The 25726-nt window shown below is 39.6% G+C and overlaps 1 protein-coding gene across 4 annotated transcripts in view; it reads left to right on the top strand.

The window, feature by feature from the left end:
• The window catches only part of CDC42BPA (CDC42 binding protein kinase alpha), a 161216-nt gene that overhangs the window by 57135 nt on the left and 78355 nt on the right, over window positions 1-25726 (top strand). For 3 of the 4 annotated variants that reach the window (XM_070932422.1, XM_070932423.1, XM_070932421.1), the window contains exons 6-11: window positions 9882-9975; window positions 13263-13463; window positions 14967-15215; window positions 15783-15862; window positions 18198-18364; window positions 20114-20236. In XM_070932422.1, coding sequence (XP_070788523.1) covers window positions 9882-9975; window positions 13263-13463; window positions 14967-15215; window positions 15783-15862; window positions 18198-18364; window positions 20114-20236 — 914 coding nt within the window. The remainder of the gene's footprint in view (window positions 1-9881; window positions 9976-13262; window positions 13464-14966; window positions 15216-15782; window positions 15863-18197; window positions 18365-20113; window positions 20237-25726) is intronic. The other variant, XM_070932424.1, reaches the window with a different exon arrangement.

The following is a 25726-nucleotide window of genomic DNA, read 5'->3' as shown; positions in this document are numbered from 1 at the left end:
TTACCACTTGTCAGTTGTAGTGATCAGGAAGGCTCCTCTTTCTGTTGAAAGAAAGAAGGGGGGACAAGGTTCCAAATCTCAGTTTCCCCAACTACTACCATCCCCCAAATGTCTCTTTTCATTGTAGCTTCAGTTGTCTGTTTCTTTTTATAGCAAAAGCACTTAGACTTATATACTGCTTCACGGTGCTTTTCAGCCCTCTCTAAGCAGTTTTAGAGTCAGTATATTGCCCCCAACAATCTGCATCCTCATTTTAGCGACCTCGGATGGAAGGCTGAGTCAACCTTGAGCCAGTGCGAATCGAACTGCCAAACTGCTGGCAGCAGGCAGTAAGCAGAAGTAGCCTGCAGTATCCATTTTCCTGTGTGCTGCTCCCACTATCCATGAATGGGTTAAATCCTTCAGCCTTTGGCAAACAACTGAGAGCAATTTAAAACTAAACTTCCCTTTCCCGGCTCCTTAGCCACACCCCCTATTCCCATGATACCCCAGTCTTCTCTCAGTTGCTGGCAAACGCTGAAGAGTTTTTTTGGGAGCTCCTGAGTAGCACAGGTATTCCCTTTTCTTTAATTTGGTGTCCTTTCTTGTTTTGAGTTATTTTTCTTCCCTTTCCTAAGGGCGTTTAGGCTTTCTGTTATTTTTGATTACTTTGCCTCCGCGCGCTATTTCTTTTGTGTTTCTTTACGGATTGAATCTTGCGAGAGTGCTCATCAGCTGGGCAGCAGGTTCGGTGCTTCGATCCGCCCACGCTCGCTCCGCTAGCGCTCAATCCAGCCGGTGATTGTGTTTTAGAGCTCGGCTAGCCGCCAGAAGCAGCGGAGCTAGCCGCCGAAGCCGCAGCGCGCCTGCTCCAAGCCTCAGAGTTTCAAAGAGTTAGCGGCGCGCGGGAGTGGCGTTCAGCCAGGAAGCCTGCTGAGCCTGCCCTTCTCTTCCCTACGCTACAGAAAGAACTCTCTCTAGCTCCCTGTTTAGCGCAGCATCTGGTCAGACCCTCGGGCCACCAGTGCAAGTCCGCTGCTCTAGCCGCCTCGTGGGACACCAGTCATGTGCGGCCGCCATTTTGACGGACCTCCGGGCCGCCATTTTGGTTGATTTGGCAGACGGTTTTCCCTGAAGCACCAGGGGGCCCAACTGCACCACCCTCGGCCGGGTGTTAAGGAGCCAGCAGGACCAGTCCCCTCGGGGCGGTCTGCCTTAGAGAGAGGTTCTTGGGGAGCTGATTCAACGCCAGGACACATGGGCAGTCATGGCTGATTCACAGTTCTCCTCAGATCCGGAATTGGAGACAAGCCCACCTCGCAAGGGGGCTAAACAGTCTAAGAAAAGCTTGGGGAGGCGGTCTGGGAGCTCCAGCCGCAAATCCAAGTCTGCCAAGGCGCCTCCTACCCTGGACAGGGATGCCCTGAGGCGCCACCAGGCACTAGAGCGCCAATGTGCCAAGGCGCAGAAGGCGGCAGCTGCAGCCTCCAGTGCGGAACTGCCCACCGGGGATGCGCCCCCCCCACGCCATCCAGAGAACTGGAGTCGGCTATTTCAAGCCCTGTTCGGCTGGACCACACTCCAGCGACCCCCAGGTCAGGTCAATTTCCAGAAGTCACGGTCACACCGCAACGGCTTCACCAGCTGGAGGCAACCTTCACTCCGATGGCAGCGGGGCTTAGGCCACAAGGGGGCTCAGGGCCAAGCAACCAACCCGATTTTCAGGCCATGTTTTCCTTGGTGCTGTCATCCTTCTTGGCGGCCAGTTGGAAGCAGTCATCTCAGCCACAGTTACATCCTCTGGTGGCCCAGGGATCACTGCAACAGACTCAATCTCGCAACCACCATCATCAGGACCCCTCATTCTCGTCGGAAGAGTCTGATCAGGCAGAGGGGGGGGCCAGAGGATATTGAGTTCTCAGAAGATGAGGGTCTCATGCCAGACACTCCAGCCTTCACCGGGCTCTTTTGACCGGCGCTATTCAAGTCACTGCTCCACAAGGCCCGTCTCACAACTAACCTAGGAGTTCCAGGCGAAACCGCGTCAGCAGCACCATCATCATCTGGGCCCCACGACGCCCTCTTCAAATCCTCCATTCCACAAAAGGACTGTGTTCCCTGCCCACAATTGTTCACAGACGTAATCCAGAACCCCTGGGGACAGCCGGCCTCGTTGGCAACACCCAGTACCCTGGATAAGAAGCTATATTGCTCAGCCTCTGAGCTGGAGGAATTGCTGGTTCTCCCAACAGTAGACCAACCGGTGGCATCCCTCTCTTCGGCCTCGATGATCTCCATAGAGGCCTTGGATGGTCTCAAGGCAGAGGACAAGAGAATGGAGGGGGCCTTTCGCAAGGCCCACCAGCCGGTGGCCTGGGCAATTCGCTCAGCGACAGCGACATCTTTCTTCAACAGAACGGCCCTCATCTGGCTTAAACAAATGCAAGAAAGACTCCCTGCTGAGGACACCAGACTTCATCAGGGTGTAAATAAGATAATTGCAGCCACTGAATATGCCGCAGATGCCTCGCTAAACTCAGCAAAGTTCGCATCAAGATCCTTAGCCTCCACTGTCACAGCCAGGAGGCTTTTCTGGTTACGGCCCTGGAAGGCAGACCTCAAAGCGAAGTGGAAGCTAGCTGCAGCCCCATACAAGGCTCCAGACCTCTTCGGGGCAGCTTTAGAGCCCGTCCTGTCGAAGACAAGGACAAATGTAAGGTGCTTCTGTCATCCCTCTGTCGACATGAGCGCAGATACTCCCCCTACTCATACCAACAGCCCTTTCGTCACAACACGGGGGCAAGAGGGGCCTCCTTTCACCGGTCCCAGTTCCAAGGGGGCGATAGAACACAGGACAGACAGCAGTTCAGAGACAGAGGCCGAAACCAGCAGTCCAAGCGTCCTTTCCGTGGATCCGGCCCCAAAGCCACCAGGAAAGTGACTTCAGACCCGCGGGCCCTATAGGGGGAAGACTCCTCCGCTTCCACCAACAATGGGCCCGCTCAACATCAGACTTGTGGGTAAGGCGCACAACTTCATCAGGCTTATACATCGAATTTTCTGGTCCCCCGCCCCATCGCTTTCTCCGGGGCACAATCCCACAGTCCCAGGAACTCCAGGACCTAATGTCACAGGAGATTGCCCATCTCTTGGTGATCAAGGCCATAGAACCAGTGCCACCGGACCAACACGGTGGGGGGTTTTATTCAAGCCTTTTCCTGGTCCCCAAGAACTCCGGAGGATGGAGGGGAATCCTGAATCTGAAGCGACTGAACCAATCGGTGCAATACCGCAGGTTCAAGATGCATTCCCTCCGGTCCATTCTAGCCGGAGTGCGAAAAGGAGACTTTCTTCAGTCAGTGGACCTACGAGAAACCTACCTGCATGTGCCTATCCACCTAGAGCACCGACAGTTCCTGAGGTTCGAGTACGCGGGGCACCATTTCCAATACCATGCAATGCCCTTCGGCCTCTCATCGGCACCCTGCACCTTCACAAAACTAGTAGTGGTGGTGGCGGCCAAACTCCGGGCACTCCCGGTGAGAGTCCTCTGTTACCTGGACGACATTCTAATCCTCTCGTCCTCACAGGTCCAGGTGACCAGGGACAGGAAACTGGTCCTGGAGGCCTTCCAAGACCACGGTTTCACAATCAATCTCGAGAAGAGCCACTTCCATCCCTCCACCCAAATTCTCCACTTGGGGGCAGTGATAGACTCGGCCAGAGGACAGTTTTTTCTGTCCCCAGACAGAGTTCGGAGCATCCAAGACCTGGTCCAGCAGATAACAGCAAGAAAGAAGGTACCACTACTTCAGCTGTCGTGTCTCCTAGGGAAGATGGTCTCCTGCTTTGGCATCGTACCGTGGGCACGCAGACATTCGAGGCCGCTCCAGTGGTTTCTCCTACCATTTCAACGGGCGGGAAAAGCCAACGCAAAGCGAGAAGTGAGCCTCACCGTCGAGGTCCGTCGATCTCTCAAGTGGTGGACAACTCGAGCACTGCTCAGGGGTTCCGACTTCCTGGAACCAAACAGGGTGGTTCTAACCACGGACGCAAGCCTCCGAGGGTGGGGAGCACACCTTCTCAATCTGGTGGCACAGGGCCAATTGTCCCCTCGCGAACAACTCAACAGCATCAACCTACTGGAGTTTCGGGCAATCAGACTAGCTCTTCACCACTTTCAAGCCACAGTTCAAGGCCAGCACGTGTTGATTCTGACGGACAACATCTCAGCCAAGACACACATGAACAGAGAGGGAGGGACAAGGTCACGGCTTCTCATGCTAGAATCCGAAGCCCTGTTCGATTGGGTGGAACAACACCTCTCATCAATCAAGGCAGACCACATCTCGGGGTCGACCAATGTCAGGGCAGACTAGCTCAGTCGAGAAACAATAGACCAGGCAGAATGGCAACTCCACCCTAGCCTGTTCCAGGAAATCACTACCCGATTTGGGAAACCGGAAGTGGACCTGTTTGCGACTCCGACCAACTCGCAGTTACCCCGTTTTGTGTCTCGCTACCCAACTCCTCAGGCAGAGGATCATGACGTCCTTCGCTGCAAATGGCCGGATGGCCTCCTGTACGCCTTTCCACTGATCCCGCTGCTGCCGTGACTCATCAGGAAGCTGTTATTGGAAAAGGCCAACCTCCTGCTAGTGGCTCCAAACTGGCCCAGAAGGTCGTGGTACGCAGACCTGGTGGCCCTATCAGCGGACCGGCCGTGGATCATCCCACTGCACCGGGTCGATCTGTGCCAGGGGGCGGTCTCTCACCCAGAGCCACAGTGGCTACAATTAGCCGTCTGGCACTTGAGAGGGTAATCCTAATGAAAGACAATTTGCCGCACGCAGTCGTCAATACCATCCAGGCAGCTAGACGGCCATTGACCTCGCGCATCTATGAAGCATCGTGGAGGGCGTTCTGCCACTGGGGGTCTCGCCATCATGTTGACCCCACGACAGCCACTATACGGGACATCCTGGCGTTTCTACAGGAGGGGCTAGATAAAGGACTGGCTCCAGCCACCCTGAGACGGCAGACAGCTGCCTTGTCTACAGTCATCACTTGTGCCCCATACCAGTCCCTGGCACATCACCCACTTATCAAAGGGTTTCTACATGGGGCCACGAATCTGCATTCCCCCACGGTGCACAGATACCCCTCTTGGGACTTGCTGCTTGTTCTGCGAGCGTTGACCGGGCCTCCGTTCGAGCCATTGGAGTCAGTGGCCCTCAAACATCTGTCTTTCAAGGTTACCTTTCTCCTAGCCATTACTTCGGCCAGGAGGGTCTCCGAATTAGCGGCCCTGTCCGTCTGTAAGGACCTGTGCGTCTTCAGAGACTCCACGGTGATACTGCGTCTCGATCCGGCCTTCATACCGAAGGTGAATTCGTGGTTTCATCGGGCTCAAGAGTTGATCCTCCTGGATTTCTGCCCATCACCTCGTGATGATAGGGAGAAGTGTTGGCACACCCTCGATGTACGTCGTGCCCTACGCCAGTACATTCGCAGGACAGCATCCTTCCGCCGCACAGAAGCACTCCTGGTGTCGTTCAACCCGGTGTTCATGGGCCAGAAGATCTCGGCCTCGATGGTCAGCAGATGGATTAAGGCCTGCATCGCCCTAGCGTATGATTTGGATGCCAGACCGCGACCGGGCAGGATTCTGCCCCATTCTACGCGTAGCGCAGCTACTACGGCAGCCTGGGCCACACAGGCGTCAGTAGCAGACATTTGCAGAGCAGCCACCTGGTCTTCGCTGTCACCATTCATTCGCCACTACAGGATAGATGCCTATAATTCCGCTGAGGCGTCCTTTGGTCGCAGAGTACTCCAACGGATCCTGGCTGCGGAGGACAGAGGAGGCAGTCAGCTTCCTGCCCGTGGAGTTTAAGCTTGGGTATATCCCATTCATGGATAGTGGGAGCAGCGCACAGGAAAATGGACATTGTCTTACCTGAACGTCCATTTTCTGGACGCTGCGAACACTATCCATACCCCCCCTAGAATATGGCTGACTGCCAAGGCGCGTTTAGTCTTCACTAGTTATGGTTGTTGTTTAATAAAGTTATGGTTTTTGTTTGTACTAGACCAAGTTTGTTGTTTACTTTGCCTTCGTTCAGACTGGGGTATCATGGGAATAGGGGGTGGGGCTAAGGAGCCGGGAAAGGGAAGTTTAGTTTTAAATTGCTCTCAGTTGTTTGCCAAAGGCTGAAGGATTTAACCCATTCATGGATAGTGTTCGCAGCGCCCAGAAAACGGACGTTCAGGTAAGACAACGTCCATTCTAACTGCGCCACGACGGCTTTTTATGTCTGTTTAACTCTGTTCACTGTTCCCACAAGATTGAGAGAAATCTTCCATCCAGTGGTTGTTCCACTTTGTTTCTATTTCTTTTCTTTTTTCTCTCTTTGGGCTGTTTTTTTTTTAATCCTTTGGGGCTTCTTTCCATTGATCCCTCACCTTGCTTTCTCTCAACTTGTGTGGCTACTTGGTACCCTACTGATTTCCTTCTTGCCATTGGTGGAAACGACCAAAATGACTAAAAAGGTGAAGTCACAAGCACTTTGCGTTGACACAACCTGTGAAATATTTTAAAATTAATATGTTCCATCTGCAGATAATTGAGCTAAAGTTTATTTCCATCTCCTTTCTTTTTATTCTGAATATGTAGCATAGTTCTATACATACTTATTCAAAAGTTCCCTTGATTTCAGTATTACTTATTCTCATGTAACTATGTCTGGGATTAGACCTCAAGTCAATTTATTCATGTCCTTCAAATTCATATTGTACATGCATTCTGCATTCCCCATCCAATCCATGTATAAATGGTTGACCACCATCATAAAAACAAATAATAATGATTAACAGAAATTTATTCTGGTATGATTTGTAAAGTTCTTCACTTCTACAGATGGCAACAATCAGTTCATCTGTCATTCCCAGTGTTCTTCTATTTATAATTCAGAAAAGATTTACCAGTTGTGGCAAAATAGAGGTATTTCTGCCAGTTGTGGCAGAGGTATTACAGTATCAGTAATGGGGTGAAATCTACTTACCTTCCCTACTGGTTCAGAAGTGCACGCACCGCGCATCACATACACCCTTGGACTCTCTGCACATGTGCAAACCCTTCTCCACATGCGCAGAGGGTAAAAAACAGGTTACTTCCTGGGTAAAACCAGGAAGTAATGATGGGTGGGCGGAGCCTCGTGCCGCCATCGCTACTGGTTCTCCGAACCACCCGCCACTATCACTACCGGTTCAGCTGAACCGGTCTGAACCGGTAGCATTTCACCCCTGATCAGTATCATATCAACAATTTATATCAATCATTAGTATCAACAATTTGTATCATAGCAGCTAAACATATTTTGTATTCCTCTATAGTTTCTCCTTTCAGGATTCATTTGACAGATGGAATTCCCAGATTTTTCTACTTATTTATTGACCAACAACTTCTTGTACAACACAAGTTCAGAAGCTCCTGCATGCCTTAATTAATAGATTGTATTTAATCTTTAGACCATGGTGAAGACTTACGGTATTGATACTAGCAAAAATATCACTTATATTTTTGGTAGCTAAATATTCATTCAAAACATAGCTAATCAACTAAACTTCATAAAATATGGTTATCTCTGTTCCTTTTCTTCTCTGTCTTTCTTGCTTTAATTTTTACTTTTGAGGCTATAGCCAGACCAAGAATAAATGCTTATATTGTTAATGTGATGTAATTTCTGTAAAAATTATACAATAGATTTTATTTTTCAGCTTTCTAGATACAAAGTAGCTAGTTTAGAACCCTTGGTTTATGTTATAAAAAGCCTTCCTTCCTGGCCCATAAATAAGGCTTACCTAATTTTTACACTAAGGAAATACAGATAGTTCTCATTAGCAGCTGCCTGGTTTAGTGACTTTTCAGAATTACAATGGTGATGAAAAAGCAATGTTTATGATCATTCCTTGCATTTATGACCTTTGCAGGTCTGTAAAGCAAAGGAAAGCTGAAGTAAGATCATAAGCATGGTAGCAATTTCATTTAGTGACCGCTTCCACTTAATGACCAAGTTGCTGGTCCCAATTGTGGTCAAAAAGAGCTTCCTGTACAGGTAGTCATCGACTTACAAAAGTTCATTTAGTGACCATTCAAAGTTACAATAGCACTGAAAAAAGTTACTTATGACCATTTTTCACACTTACAACGTTGCAACATCCCCATGGTTATGTGATTTACATTCGGATACTTCATAACTGACTCACATTTATGCCTTTGCAGAGTCCCCGAGTCATGAGATCCCCTTTTGCGACCTTCTGACATGCAAAGTCAACGGGGAAACTACATTCACTTAACAACCACGTTACTAACCTAACAACTGCAATGATTCGCTTAACAAATGTGGTGGGAAAAGTCATAAAATGGGGCAAAACCCCCCATTTCTCACTTAACAACATAAATTGTGATCGTAAGTTGAGGACTATTTGTACTTTGCAAAACTCAGTCTTGTTTAGCAACAATAATAAATCGCCTTCAATATATATCATCAGTCACAGACCAACTATACTTCACACTATTAATATGGCCTAAATTAAGCTTGGAAGCAGCAGGATAAAAATCAGCAACAGGGAAGAATGCCCAGAGTACTCGTTTCTGAGGTGGAAAAAGATTCAAGAGGAATATGTTGTGCTCATGGAAAATGGAGGGTATTCTAGCAGCCCAGAGCATAGGTTTAATGGCTAATAGGTGAGGTGGGGATGTTCTTTTCTAAGGTTGAGGTTGATGTGATTGTTCTGTACATAGATATTTTCATTTGGTTATTGCATTTGTTTTCAGAGTAAAAGATGTGTCATTACCCAGATATGATAGGCTATAGTTCTCTTTACCTGCGCTCAGGTCAATGGAAAATTAAACAATAACTGAAAGATTGCATGCTGCTTCCTCTCCTGTACTCTATGTTGTTGATAAGAAATCCAGGACCCAGATTGTTGGGGGCAATATCCTATTTAGTATACTGTCTTTGGTGTAAGCCGCCCAGAGTCCTCAGAGAGTGGGCGACATAGAAATATGAAAAATAAATAAATAAATAAATCAAAGTGAACAAATTAATGTAGAATATGACTCATAATGCGTACTTATTTTATAAATCTTACCCCTAGATTTGGATTTCTAGTTTGCTGTTGCTTCCTCTGCTAATAAAGATATCCAGGAAAGGTACTGTGAAGCAGCATTTAGAAGCTATAACACCTCTATATTTACAACCAAAATTATGAATCCAGTATGTAGGGAACACTTTATCATCATCATCAATAATAATAATAAAAAGAAACTAGAGAAGACACATTAAATAATCAACAACATCATTGAAGGAATAAAATTTACAAGGAAAGAAGAAAACAATGTACAACAATTATACTTGAATGCACTTACACTTATCTATCATACTCAGTGTATCTTATTTTGAAGCATTATATATTTTTCTGCCATACTTCAATAAATATTTTTTAAAATTTACAATGGAATATAAAGTTATTTTTAGAAAGTACTTTATGAAATCGCATGTCAATCTTAGAAGACATTTATGAAGTCCTCACCGACATAGGGCGTATATTTTGTAATATTATTTTTGATGCAGCACTTACATGCCTTACCTAAAAGTACAATTATTGCAGTTCTCTACTATTATATCAGTAATATGTAAATGTATATGGATTTTAATTGATGCACATTAATTGATAGAAATACATGTGATTCAGATTTCATCAAATCATGATTACTTTGCAATATGCATTTTAATTTCAGTTGTCCCTAAAGTGTTTGAAATGCAAAATATTTTATTAGACTTAAACTGATAAAATGACACTTAACATGGAATGACCCAAATGAATTTTGTTCACAGGGATATCAAACCTGACAATATCCTGATGGATGTGAATGGACATATTCGGTTAGCGGATTTTGGTTCTTGTCTGAAGCTGATGGAAGATGGAACGGTAAATTAGGTTTTTTTAAATAAACTCAGTTAAAATGTAACTTCAGACATCTTTAATATTTGATCCTTGTGTTCTGACCTAGGCTCCCTTAACAAGCAGGAGGCAGGAATTACTGGCAAAACCTCTTTTATTTACACGACTGTGAATTACGTTCATTCACAGTCAGCAAGGTTTGTCCAAACAGTTTTTCAAAGTAATATTTTGAAAGATTGAGGACCTGGATTGTGGGGGCAATAAACCAACTTTGTATAGAACAACACTGCTTGGGGGGGGGGTTGAAAGCCCTAATAAGCAGGTATATACAAAAAAGTATGCAGGCTATTGCTATAATGCATTGTAAACCGCCCTGAGTCTACGGAGTCTACGGAGAAGGGCGGCATATAAATTGGACAAATAAATAAATAAATAAATAAATAAATAAATAAATAAATAAATAAATAAATAAATAAATAAATATTTCTCAACATACCTTATTTTGTTTGGCAAGCTGCTACGTAAATTGTCTCCAACCACAGTACAAGACAAAACTTGGAACAGAGTCCCTCAGAGTCACGGAATGAACAAATTGTTTCCTGCGAAAGCCCACTCCATTTGCTCCTCCTTTATTTCCTATGGGAGGGGCCAATTATCTCCAAGGTGTGGCCTTACTCCCGAGTTGACCCTGCTTTCTTAATTGTTCTTGTCTTCTTGCAGCTCTGCACATGCAAACACTGGGAATGGGTTCCAGCTATCTCTGCCTCGCTGCTGTCTATCTGTCTCTGACACAGAGCCCTTGTCAGAGCTTTCCCCAGCCCCCAGGACTGGCCCAAATTCCTCCCCAACCTCCTCACTGTCCAACTCTGCTGCCAGCTCTGCTGGCCACCGGCGGGCCACAACACCTTGTTAACCAATTCAGTTTTGGGATTATATTTGATATAAAGAAAAGTTGTTGGTTGCTAAATTATCCTTTTTGAGCAATTGTGTTGGAGCTATAATAGAAATCCATTTTAATTCTTTTGGCTGGATATTCTCAGACTGCTCAGCAAAACCTGGGCACTTTAACAAACCACACTGCAGCCGAATGAAGCCTTAAGCAGGAAACAGGTTTATTTGTTCTCCACGTTTGCCACAGACAACGCTGAGTTCAATATACGATAACACAAAGTCGGCGTTGGGATCTACCGCAACCCAACATCGTTTAAATAGCTGCGCCACTCAGTCATCCAATAGGCTATGCTTCCGGGTTTCCAGCTCCGCACTTGCGCAAGCTGCCACATCACCTGGATGCGTCAACAGGCGGTAACAAACTCCTGAACGGCCCCTATCCCAGCTGCAGGGTGACCATCCGCCTACCAAGCCTTTAGCACCCCCATCACGTGAATATGCCCTTCCCCCCATTGCAGCCCACGATCCTTCCAGTATTGCATGGTGAGCTCAATACCTTTCCAGTATTGCATGGAGAGCTCTTTGCTTTGCTCTTATCCCCGGTGTGTCGAGCGTGGGATGTCTCGACAGATATATTATAAGATTCATTCACTTTGCACTCCTTTTATGTTCCTTCACCAAATATCTTATTTTACCATCATTGTCCATAAATATTTAATAATTCCCATTATCCTGTGACTCTTCCATTTTTTATTGTATTTATATAGTTCTATATCGTTATACCTACCAAAGGTTTTGAGTAATATCTTTATTTGTTCTGTCAGTGATCTATTTCACCATATAATTTGGGTTCTGAGTGCATAATTTAGATGCTTTAATTGTAGAACTAACAAAACAGATATAATAATTGGTAATGAAGGAGGATACAGTATGTGGATTATAACAGTTAAGTGTCTTGGAATGAGGAATTGAGATTCGCAGAAGGGAAGACAAAGTATCCTTTTTGGTGTCAATTGCCTGACATATTATTCAAGCTGTGAAGGGTCCGTTATAGCTGGAAATTAATCACATGAGAATTGGTATATCAGGTACAACATTAATGTCAATATGCCAAGTATAACAGAATAATTTAATTTGTATTCTCCTGTTCTATAGCCACTATTATAACCATGATATTTTGACTGCATTGCTCTCACTGAAATAAAAATAAATGTGGAGGATGAGTATGTAGATATTTCCTTTCTTCATTTGTGTAGTGATTTTTTAAAAAGTACTTTATAATGTAGCACTATGACTGGACAGTTTTACAAAAATGTGTACTTTAAAGCTCTGTTGTTTTGATTACAGCCATTTAGAATTATATCACAGAATACAAATATACCATACCATCCTGGAGAACTTTCCTTCAGTTTCTTATGTACCTTTCCAATATTTTAGTGTAGCATGGATTGCAGAGTAACATGAAGCTCTGTACTCCTTTCTATAGATTTTGTGTCCTTAATCAACAGTTAGATATTGAAAAATACCTGCAGCCAGTTTTACTTTTTTTTTTGCTGTTAATTAATAGAACTTGATTTTATTATTAAAGAATTTTATTTAGTAATAATGACCAAATATATCTATTAAGATACTTCCAAGCATGTCTTTTGAATATTTTAGCATTTTAAAATATAAAAACTTTCTAGTCCTACTTACTCCTTCTTACTGACTCAAACCTGTAATTTTTCTTGCAGTCTATCTCATGTAATGGTCTTCTCTGTGATTTGTGTTGTCTCACTATGTTTGAATGTTATTTGTATATTCTCTCCTGGTCCCTAACTTTGAATATTGAATCTAGATCTTCTTCTTCTTCTTTTTTTTTAAAGTGTCAAAACATGTGAAAAAATATCACAAATCCTGTTTGCATTCTAAAAATACAGCTACTTGGTTTCTGCCAAATCTGTGATAAAATCCAGAGCCCGCTACTGCCTATTTGCAGCTATTTTGTGTGTGCTAGTATTTCCTAGCCATAACTCATAATTAAGTTAAATATCTAGTTCTATATCACTTGCTATTATTATTACTTTTTGTTTACATCACTCCCAAGTCCTGGCAAAATATTATAGATTTTTGAAAAAATTGAAAATGTGCAAAGTTTGTTAATACACTCTTTCAGTATTTGATACAATTGGAAGAAATACAAAATTGAATATTGAAGTGGAATTTTTCTTCACTGCAAGTTCAGGAACAGCATAATAGCTATAACTAATAAATGCCAGATTGCTAGTAGGATTTTTAATCTGTCATGGTGGAAAACATTCTTCTTTAATTCAATCTTCTCACACCTATCACTACTTTAAATATAAATGGATCTGTTTCTATACATATAGAAACAGAAGTAGTGTTATGGGTAATGTTTCATTGTGAAATAATAATCCCTACAGGTTCAGTCTTCGGTGGCAGTTGGAACACCAGATTATATCTCTCCAGAAATTCTGCAAGCCATGGAAGATGGGAAAGGAAAATATGGTCCCGAATGTGATTGGTGGTCCCTTGGTGTTTGCATGTATGAAATGCTTTATGGAGAAACACCTTTTTATGCTGAATCTCTGGTGGAGACATATGGAAAGATAATGAACCACAAAGTGAGTGAGCTATCCTTGTCTGTAGAAATGAATGACAGCATCCAAGGAATCTAGAATTGTTTTGCTTAGTGATTCATTTATATTTATTTCTGCCTGTATTTAATATATTTCCTTTCAAAATGCATTTCTCATGTCAGCTCATGATAGAAAATAGTAAAAGGCACACCAGATTATGAAACTTGTAAATTAATTCAGTTAAGATATTTCTTTGAATTAATCAAAGAGCCGTGGTGGTACAGTGGTGAGAATGCAGTACTACAGGCTACTTCTGTTGATCACTGTCTGCCAGCAGTTTGGCAGATCGAATCTCACCAGGCTCAAGGTTGACTCAGCGTTCCATCGTTCCAAGATCGGTAAAATGAGGACCCAGATTGTTGGGGGCAATATACTGACTCTGTAAACCACTTAGAGAGGGCTGTAAAGCATTGTGAAGCGGTATATAAGTCTAAGTGCTATTGCTATTGCTAATATATTAATAGTTTTGCATATTTGATTTACTTATTGATTTACTTGACTTTAACTACCCTAACATTTTTATTGATATTCTTGTTGGTTAATGAATGGATTTTGGGTGAAATCTAATGAAACGGATTTTCTAGTGAAACTGCTTCTGAAAATGGATCAGATGGAGGGAATAGTGTCTCCTCCTGCCCCATATAAGTTTCCATGTGTCCGGAAGAGTGAAAAAATTAGGAAAAGATCATTAGTGCAAACAAATATTGTTGTGAGGTTGAATTTCACCTTCTGAATTCTGTTTTTGAGTGCAGCCTCCAAAATTGCAACAGATAGAAATGCTTCATTTCATGAGACAAAAGAATAAATAACATTCTCAGGCAGTATTCATATTAATTGTACTGAATTAATTTAATATGCACTATTTTGTCCTTTCTCTGCCAACCAAAAGAGATATGTCCACTGAGCAGAAACAAGAATGTCTTCTTGTTAAAAGAAGTTCAGTCATTGTTGCAACTAGACTGAATCTGTCAATTTTGGTTTTTCTTCGTTTGTTTCTGCCTCGTCAATTAGTTTACAAGAATAGTATGAGCTCATATTTTTACACATCTTCCTGCAAATTTCATTTCATTTACTCCTTATTTTTTATGGTGCATTTCTTAGTATGTGTATCTTTTTTCAAGACAGGTACTGTATCTCTGATATAAAATATTCTGTGCATACTACCCCAAAACACATATTTTATGAATTCCTAAGTGCATAACAAAATTCTAAAAAGTCTAGATTTCAACATACAAGTGTTGAAAATTTCTTACCAATTTGTGCTTATACTTCTGAATAAATTTATTACTGAAGACACTTCCTTGGAGAAAGTGGTAACTCACATTATGTGGCAATATATTTGTACTTGATAAATTTCTGATGGAAGATATAAATGTACCCATACAGAACCTATGGGGTTCTGCTTCTTGGGTTGGAGTGGTTAGTGTATGTTTTTTTGTAAAGTAGTTAGCATTAGTTTATTAATTAGCATTTTTTTTTTCTTTTAAGGAAAGATTTCAGTTTCCTGCCCAAATGACAGACGTGTCTGAAAATGCCAAGGACCTAATTCGAAGGCTTATCTGCAGCAGAGAACATAGACTTGGGCAGAATGGAATAGAAGACTTTAAAAGCCACCCATTTTTTTCAGGGATTGACTGGGATAACATTCAGAACTGTGAAGCACCTTATATTCCTGAAGTCAGCAGTCCAACAGATACTTCGAATTTTGATGTAGATGATGACTGTTTAAAAAATTCTGTAAGTAATAGAGGAGAGTGTCTTTTAATACGTTACATTGATATTTGTGTATTTATGTATAAAATTTATATCTTACATTTTACTAATACCCCAATCATTATTTAAAATAGGCAGCAAATGAAATACGTAACAAACAAACAAACAAATAAATAAATAAAAATTACTGATTGACACTACTATCAAAATTTATGTCCATTGGGTCACAAAAAATGGAAAGTAACCAAACAACAAGAAGCTTTCATTAATTTCTAAAATAAGCAAAAATGGCAATCAGACACTCAAAAAAAGACAGATTTTCTTTTTCATGGTTTTTATTGTTTTCTCAGCTTTTTGTTCTGTATTTTTGTGATGTAAACATTGCTGGAAATAAGAAGCATTGAACCAAAATTACTTTTACACTACCATAAATGACCAAGGAAACCAGCGGTAGTGTTTCTGTGATGGTCTTTTTAAATCTGCTACTTTTTCTGAACCAGAATACCCATTGTGCTAATTTTACCTGAAATTAATACAAATGGATTAACCTTTTCTAAATTAGTAAACTCTTCTTGTTCCTTTAAACTTCAGGAGACAATGCCACCGCCAACACATACTGCATTTTCTGGCCATCATCTGCCATTTATAGGATTCACATATACAAGTAGCTGGTGAGTGACCAGTTTGTTTATACTAAATAATACTAGAATAGTTCAATTAATTTGTGATTTAAAAATAAAATAGAATTAAGTGCAAGTATTTCCTTGCATTATTTGTTAATATTTGTTTCTGTAATGTGTATATTTTACATGAAAATTTCGAACCAGTTGTAGTACAAAATTCATATATTGAATGGCACATTATTTCCATCTTCATAAAAAGTACAGATTATATAATAAAACTGCATACCAGACAAAATCCCTAATGTTAGTCCAATATATTGCTTATATCCAGTTATATCCAATATATAGTTCTTGTTGGTTGTTTCCTCTATCTAGAATAATAATAAAAAAGGTAGAGGAGTCCTTGCAGATTTTACTCTAGTAGTCATTGCCAACTGAGGGGGCAGTGCTCATCTCCGTTTCAAGGCCATTGAGCCAGCTCTGTCTGAAAACATTTCCTCAGTCATGGGGCCAGCATGACATCATAGATCGTTACCTTCCTGCCAAAGTAGTACCTATTTATCTACTTACATTTGTATGCTTTCAAACTGCTTAGATTGGCAGGACCTGGGGCTAGGATGGGAGCTCATTCGATCATGTGGTGCTCAAGTCTCAAACCTGGGCTGCTGGCTTTCCAGCTGATAAGCCCAGTGTCTTAACCACTGAGCCACCATGCCAACCCACCTAGAATAATAGGTGAATGCAAAATATTAAAAGGCCAAAACTGAAAGGGATTTTTTAATGGATAGAGACAAATATAATAGTTGTTCTGCAGTGGCACTGCAGAATACTTATTCAATATGTAATTGGCTATTAAAAGAGCTTCTGACTGATAGAATACAGGATTTACACAGTTGGGCAAGTTTATATTGTAGATCATTTCCTTACCTGCTTTATCTAAGTATATACAATGCTGCTTAAAAGTTTGTGAATCTTTTTTGATTTTTTTTAAATTTCTGCATAAATATCACTTAAAACTTGATCTGTTCTCTATACAAGCCCTAAAACTATATAAAGAAAGCCCAATTAACCAAATGAGTCAAAATCTGAATTGATTTTTGAATGTGTAGCAAAATTATGTGAACATTTAGGATTATCAGTTCATTTGAAGGAAAAATTAGAGTCAGGTATTTCAATCAATGGGAATCTAATAATCAGGTTTGAGTGCAGAAGTCCTGCTTTGTTTAAAGAATTTAATTCTGAATATTCACTATCAAAGTCTGATCTTCATAATGCAGGTATGTGGAAGTGTGTCATGATTTGGAAAAAAAAAGATTTCTACAGTTCTCCGAAAACTGATACTTATCAGGCTAGAAAATATTATAAAACTATTTCCAAAGAATTTGGACTCCTCCAGTCCACTTTCAGCAGATTTTGTACAACTGAAGGCAGTTCAACACCATTGTTACCCTCCATAGAAGTAGTCGACCAACCAAGATCACACTAAGAGCAAGGCATATAATACTTTGGGAAGTCTCAAAGAATTTTAAAAGGAGTGATGTCTAAGGAACTAAAGGCCTTAGGAACTAAAGAAATGAAATGGCCAAGTCCAAATCCTGACCTTAATCCTATAGAAATATTGTTGAAGGACCTGAGGTAGACAGTTCATGAGAGGAAACATATTAACATTCCTGAGTTGAAGCTTTTCTGCAAGGAAGAATGGGTTAAAATTCCTCCAGCGTGATGTGCAGAATTGATCAACTGAAAGCAAAGATTCACATCATTTGAATCATTTCCCACAATAAAACAATGAACAAATACAATATGTTTGACTCATTTGTTTAATTCGGTTCTGTTTATCTAGTTTTAGTATGGAGGACTTGTATGGAGAATGTGTTTTAGGTCATATTTTTGCAGAAATATTGAAAATTCAAAAGGCTTCACAAACCTTTTAGCATCACTGCATAATTGGAGATATTTTAAGAGTACACCTGAGTATCTGGGTAATTTTTAGTTATTTTTTTCTACTGACAGAGCTATTTCATTGCTGGAATGGGAAGAGGTGACAAACTATTCTCTTCCCTCTTTATGACTGTCACCATTTAAAATTGACTCTGGATATTTGGAAGATCATCAGAAGTCAATTTGGGAAGTAATAAGAGGGAAGAGAGACAATCTTTGTGAGTGGATTTCATTAGAATGTTCAAGTGGATTCCTACTTGAATTATATTGGATTTCAAGCCATTTATGATGGCTTCATGAATACATTTTCAAAAACTGTACAATAAAGAGACCTAACTGCCTCGTTTTCTGTTGGAATGTATATATGAACTTTTAATTATCCTAATATGAAAGTCATAAAGATCATGTTAAATTGTTCTAAACCTGATAACTATCTTTTCAGTGTGCTTTCGGATCGTAGTACTCTAAGATTTGCAGCTGGGCAACGTGTAATGGAACTTGATGCCAATGTTCAAAGAACACTAGAAGATACCTTAGCTACAGAAGCGTATGAGAGACGAATAAGACGTTTAGAGCAAGAAAAGCTGGAACTTAGCAGAAAACTTCAAGGTATTCCTATATAAAGCATACATGATTATCTATTTAAGTCAATTTTGGATTCCATGATTTACGTGGTAGAAAGACTTATACTACTACATTTTCAGTAGAAACAGTATTTGAAAACATTCCGCATATAACTGGACATTAATTTACATGGTATAGTCAGTGTCATAGCTTAATAATAATTTGGATGAAAAGAACATATTTTACAAGTAGAAATTACAATAAGTTATTAATTTTTGATATTGCAAAGACAGTTGCACATATAGCCGAAGTATTAAGATATTTGCAGAAAGAAAAGAAGTAAAGTAAAAAATGACAATGTATTGAGAAAAATTGAGCAAAATTAAAACCAAGTCGGGCCCAATCCATGGTTTACAACTTTAGAATATGTGGAAAATTGTTGTTGGAGAACAAGTGACCTCTAGGGCTTTATTAGGGTATTTTTCTGGAGGATCGGAGAATACAGTATGGAAGAGCTTGAAGAAACATACAAATGATAGTATTTTAATGTTGAAATTAAAGATTTAAAAATAATTCAGAAACAAAAACCAAATGAGACAATTAAAAGAGAAAACTGCTGAGTGATGATGGTTAGACTGAATATGAAATTGAGGACATAAAAATAGTTTAAGAACTGAAATTGATAGAGGGTAGAATTTCTATGCAAGGTAAAAAATGTGCATAAGGAGTTTTACATTATAGGTTACACAATAAGTTTAAATGTTGGATTGAACAAAAAAACCTGTAGTCTAGATTTCTTTCCCATTATGGAGAGGTTTGTACTGAATACTTGCTTAGCTTGGCTTATGATTTGTAGAAAGAATCTAGCTTACATAACTTCCATGAAGTTCTGTTCATTTATTCCCTTAATGCAATTTGATCTTTTTTTAGACACTTAAGAATGTAACAACATAATATTTTAGTTTCCATTGCTTCCCAAAGGGATACAGTATAGGAGACTTCAACTTTTTCAGTTTCTCCTTCTCTTGCCAGCAAATCATCTTTTAAGATTGATTTACAGCATTGGTTTTCTATGTTGAAATAGCAATAGTACTTAGACTTATGTACAGCTTTTCAGTGCTTTACAGCCCTCTCTAAGCTGTTTACAGAATCAGCATATTGCATCCCAAAATTTGGGTTCTCATTTTACCCATCTCAGAAGGATGGAAGGCTGAGTCAACCTTGAGCCTAGTGAGATTTGAACTGCCAAATTGCAGTCAGCCAGCAGTCAGCAGAAGTAGCCTGCATCCTAATCACTGCACCACCTCAGTACCCAGTACCACTGTGGTAAATGCTGGTGAGCAGTGAGTTTTTCCCCTATGATTGGGCAAGTGGGGATATCCATTCAGGAAGATTTGCCACCACCACCAGTGAGCAGTATGTGGCTGCAGTTGGTTGTTTTTCTACAATTTACCTATCTATTGGACAGTAGTTATAGAAAAGCAACTACACTTAGCACAAATGCCATCACTTGGTAAATTAGTTAACATACTGTTTTTTAAAAAATAGGATCAATGTAATTGTATAAGATCATTTTCATACTGTTCTTGATCACTAGAAGAAAGTGAAGGTCAGTTCCTTATAGAAGTTCAAAAAGTTTGGTATGAAAGAAAGTTTTATAGAATCTTTAGATTGGGGTCCAAAAATTGTCAGGCCATAGATACTTGTTGGGTACCATATTAGGATTTTGAAATGCCAAAATCTATAGATTGAAAATTTTGAATGCAGTCTTACATCTTCCTTGCTTTTTTAAAGAATCCACACAAACAGTCCAGGCCCTACATTATTCAACTGTAGATGGTCCATTAACAGCAAGCAAAGATTTAGAAATTAAAAGCCTGAAGGATGAAATTGAAACATTGAGAAAACAAGTCACTGGTAAGTACCAATATTTAATATTGAAAACATTATAAATTCTTTTCTAGTTTTTGTGTTCTGCTCAAGCAAACAACAAGTTCCTTCACAAATATTTCAACTATTATATTTATCATCCAATGTAAAATGTGAACAGATAAACCTTACTTATCAACTGCTTCATGCAGTGAATGTTTGAAGTTAAAATAGTGCTGAAAAAATAATTGCAACCAAGGTGCACATGACTTTCATAGCAACTCTCTCTCAGTCAGGTGTTTGCCATTACAGTCAGTTAGTATGCATTGATCTGTGACCCTTTTTTCTTTTTTTCCTCTTCACAGAGCAGAGAGATTGCCTAAAAAGGTGACCTCTTTAGGTAATCTTTCCTGTCTCATCTCTTTTTTTCCTCCATCCTCTCTAAAGAATAAAGAAATTGGAGAGAAAGGGATTACAAGAGAGTAAATAGGCACATAATGGGGAATACACATTAAAAGGCATGCAGTAATGCTGACTATTTACCAACCAGATAGCCTAAGGTTAATTAGTTAACTCCCTTTTTGCCAATTATCCTAATATTGGGGTGAGCATTCTATAGGCTGTGGAAACTTTTTCACATTCATTCTTAACAATTTCTTTGCTTTCATTCCTGTTCCTCTGGTTCTCTATCAGTGAAGAAATCATTGAAACTTACTAAAGTGCTTTCTTGCTTCATTTCTGCTTATAAGGTCATACAATCAAACTGCATTTTCTACCTTACTATTTCTAACTTTGGCATTCTATTCTCCAACCACCAAGTAGCATGTCTTACTTGCATGTTCTGTTGATTTTATATTGAATTTGACCATTAAATTAGTCAACTTCATTTTCTTCTACATTAGTGGTTGGAGCATAAACACTGATAACTGTGCATGCTGTCCTGCAATTGATTTGGTCAATTGACTGCATTTACCTAAATACTGTCTTTGCCTTCCTGATAATGAAAACACTATCTTTTTCGTTTGTTGCGGCCTGAGTAGTAAGCAGTATGATCTTCTGACTGAAAATATCCAGTTTTAGTTCTTTTCAATTCAGTGATACGTAAGATATCAATGTGCAGCCATTGTTTCATCTGTCTCGATGTTAAGCTTTTCCAGTTCATCTTTCACATTCCATGTTCCCACTGTATTTCAGTATTGGCAACTCCAGATTTTCTTTCCCTGCATGGCAGTATCCAAAAAGTTTTAACTTAGTTGTATCATAAACCCCATTGTTGCTCCAAAAAAACCCCCTTGATTATTCCTCAGTAGCATGTTAAGAGCTTCTCAGCATAAAGGGGCCCATCATCAGCACTACATTGCAAGTCATTTTATCTTGTCTCTCAATGTGATTTGCTTGATAAAATACAGGAGTGACTTACATTACCTTTCTCCCACGCAATATGAAATGATGCCTTTGCCATTTTTGCCAGAGTCTTTTGATGGCAAGATGGGTGGCATATAAATATAGTAAATAAATTGACAGTAAAATGATCATGTGTCTCTAGCATCTTTCTATATATGAGCCATGGTGGCACAGTGGTTAGAATGCAGTATTGCAGGCTAATTCTGCCAGCTGCCAGGAGTTTGATTCTGACCAGCCCAAGGTGGACTCAGCCTTCCATCTTTCTGAAGTTGATAAAATGAGGACCCAGATTGTTGGGGACAATATGCGGACTCTGTAAACAGCTTAGAGAGGCTGTAAAGCACTCTGAAGTAGTATATAAGTCTAAGTGCTATTGCTAAATAGCTGCTGTCCGATATAGGTGCTTATGGGTATCTGGGATAAATTTAATGCCTTGGGTTGTTCTGCTTGGATATTTTTGGCATACCCTCCAGCATTCTTTACTGTCCCTACAAGGATAGCCCCTTTATCACAATAATATATCACTGCAGGAATTGTGGGGCTTATTTTTTATATTTGAGCATGGTATTGGTGACTTCTTTGCTGAATTAATGTAATACCATTTGCATTTCATTTAGATTCTGTGTTCAGACTAGTACTCCTATCTCAAAAATGGTAGAGAAAGGGATAACCAAAATGAAGAAATGAGAGTGCCATTATTACTAGAGTATGTACAGGTTAGCAAATAAGATGATAACTAGGGGGCATAGTTAATTTGCTGTCCTGAATAAAAGCATGGAGTGTTTTGTTTGTTCTTTTATTTTCTGCTATTATAAAAGTAAGGATTCTAGGTCACATTGGAATTCACTAAGGGCAAAAAGATAGATGAGAAATCCTATTACACAAGTCACTATAATAAAGCATGTAATAATTACTAGCTTTAAAGGGAGATTTTATAAATCCATCAATAAATCGTAGTCACAATTACAAAGTAGAGTTTCTAATTCTTAATTTTGTTCTTTGTGATTTCCATATATGGAGTTTTGCATTTTCATAATAACATATCTAGAATGTTTCAAGCCTAACATTTTGGGTGAGAGGCTCACCAAATCTGAACAGGCAAGAAGTAAAGGAGCTGCCTCTGCACATTCTTCCATTATCTTTTAATCAACATCATCTAAAATTTAGATTCAAATCTTTAAAGTTTGGATTTCAAAACTCAAAAATAATATTTAAAACAATCAAATTAATTTAAAAGACTTGAATGAAAAGAAAGATTAAGACTTCCTTTTTAACACAGAAAAAAAATGAAGGTTAAGTATACCTTCTAAGGGAATGCATTTTATAATTTGGTCATGGTACGAGAAAAAGTCCTCTCTTGACAAGTGAGCTTCTAATATCACAAGCATCTTTGAGATAGTTTCATAGCTGTCACTCAGATATTCAGGCCCTGAGCTTTTTAAGGGATTTGAAAATTAAAAACTATGGAATTGTTCCTATATTAATTTATCAACATTAACATAATATGATTTTAGTAGTTTTGTGGAAGATAGTATTAGTACTCAGGAATATGATAGTACCTTTATTGACCAATAGATTTTATTAAAAGGAATAAGAGTGAACCTTTTACTAAGTTGCTAGTCGGAAAAGGTTCTACGGATTTCTGATTACTTAGTATCTGTAGTAGTGCCCAGAACTATTTTCATTTTTCAGGTGTTGCTAATGACAGAGCCAGTTTGGTATAGTGATTAAAGATACTAGCCTATAAATTGTGAGTTCTTGGCCTAGGCACAAAACCAGCTAGGTAATTTTGAATCAATCACTTTCTCTTAGCTCTGTGAAGAAGGCAATGGCAAACCACTTCCAAAAAATGTTGCCAAGAAAAGTGCATTGTCCATGAAGTTGCCAAGAATCCAGTCTGACTGGAAGGCATTAAATCAATCTGTCTTGTTGTCATCACCTTAGCTGCTCCATTTTGCATGACAGAGCTTCCAAGCATTTTTCAAGAGTAGTCTTACATAAAGACTGTATAGTCTAACAGTGATTTAGCCAAGGCTTTGGTATTCATTGCCAGATCCAAATAGCTATAGAAAAATTACAGTTGTTACAGTAGATGCACTGTAGATACACTGTAACAACTGTGGCATCAAGGAGGACTTCCAGACTACAGATCTATATTTTTAAGGGAAGGGGAAATTCCCTTAAATTTTAAGGAAATATCTGTTGTCATTATAAACTGAGAATAGCGGATTGTTAAGCAAGTACTTGTCCCAATTCAAGTCATTCCAGGCTTGATCCCTTTATGCCCTGAGTAAGGTAAGAGACTCTCCAACTTACCCCACTCGCCTATCTTCCCCCACATTTCTCCCTGTCTTATGGGGTAGCAAGCATCCCTAGAACTACGTGGCTCTAGGGCTGCTTGCCACACTCTGGAAAGCAGCAGCTGCCTGAGTCCAGTCCCAGCCGCAGTCACCCTTGCCTGCCTGTACTCTAAGACCTCTGCTGCTCTGCACTCTGCTGTCTGTAGACTGTAATACTAAGCATTTTGAAATGCAGTTGAAATATTCCCATATTTTTATGAAAAAGCACAGTTTAAAAAAAATAGATTTTTTCTATTTGAAATTTCAAATAGCTTCTTCTATCTTATTCCTTGTTCCCAAGAAAATGATCTGTCAGCGTCTTAGCAATATGTCTGACGCAAAAACAAATGGACACTTTAGGATAAATTAGGCTCAAGATATTATGCATAAGGAAAATGAATGGTGTAACATTTTGTATGCTTTGTTTATTTCTTTTAAGTGATTACTAATTTGTTTTAAAAATAAAAGCTTGGGGTGTAGATTCCTTTTGCAGTTTCAGAAATAATAAAATAAATATAATAAATATTACATTGAATTAGAGCTTTAATTATTTAATTTATCTTCCTTTAATTAGGGGTAATTAAAGTCAACTATGTATAATAAGATGTGAACTACAAAATTTTGTCTTGAGTAAGGCAACACTTCTGCTGATTTTAAGAACATGCACACAAAATACTAAGCACCCTTCAATTTAATTTGCTAAATTATACACCAAAGCTTTTGGTTTAGACAGTATCTCACCTAACTGCTATGTGTAAATGTTATGCAGTATGTCTTATTACATTTTTCTTAAGAGAAAATAATAGCATAACCTGCATTACAACTTGTGATTCTTAATTTCATGAAGATGAATATCATGAAATTAACAGTTGCAGATAAGAATTTCAAGTTTACTTAGTCAAGGGTACTTAAAATCTGAATTCAAAGTTTATTTGTAGAGATTTGAATGTTTTTCCTTATTTAGAATTAAGCTTACCAGCATTAAGATTAAATATTGTGGGTTCTATTGTTTCAACATGCAAAGAGCATATTTATTCCTGGTTATGTTATTTTCTATGTTAGGCCCAATTATTATCTCTGCATATTCAACATGCTCATATTTTCATATCTCTGTCATCTGTCCTCTGTTCCGATATTCTGAAGTAACAGAAATAAGTAAGATGGAGGCAAAATTGAACAACCAACCAAAACATTCAGATATTAACTTGATTTTGTATGTTTTTTTCTAAAAACAACAACCATGGGTTGATATTGTATCAAAAATAATAAAGAAAATGTTAAGAAAGCGTAAGGACCCCAATATGGTTTCTTCTAGGTAGACATTCTTTATTTTTTTCTTTTCAGTTTTATTTCTCATCAGTATAGAATAGATATTTCAGAATGAAAAATGAATTTCTCATTCTGCTGGATATTTGTCACAGTTAATGTCTCATTTTATAACCAAGTGGATTCAGGATATAATGATATTGTTTCCTGTTCAGTCTGTGGGCCTTTTGACAACTAATACAGTGCTTTTCTATAAATCCCTTTTGTTTTTTTAATTCAGATTATTCATGTTACTATGCACACAAAATATATCAGAGAAATATGTCTCCCACTAGAATTACCATGGGCTAACTAGGATATGTTTATATTTTATCTTTAGAGGCTTTGTACACCTAGGATCTGTAACCCCTTATCTAGGGAAGGTCATTTCATACCCTGTATTATTATTTTTTAATTTTATTTTATATTCAATTTATATACCGCCCTTCTCCCTGAGGACTCAGGGCGGTGCACAGCCAGAATTAAAAAC

Source organism: Pituophis catenifer, unplaced genomic scaffold, assembly GCF_029215685.1.
Source record: "Pituophis catenifer annectens isolate HBS135680 unplaced genomic scaffold, rPitCat1.0.hap2 SCAF_1, whole genome shotgun sequence".
Lineage (NCBI taxonomy): Eukaryota > Metazoa > Chordata > Lepidosauria > Squamata > Colubridae > Pituophis > Pituophis catenifer.
The sequence above is the reverse complement of the archived record's forward strand: the minus strand, read 5'-3'. Positions and strand labels throughout refer to the sequence as shown.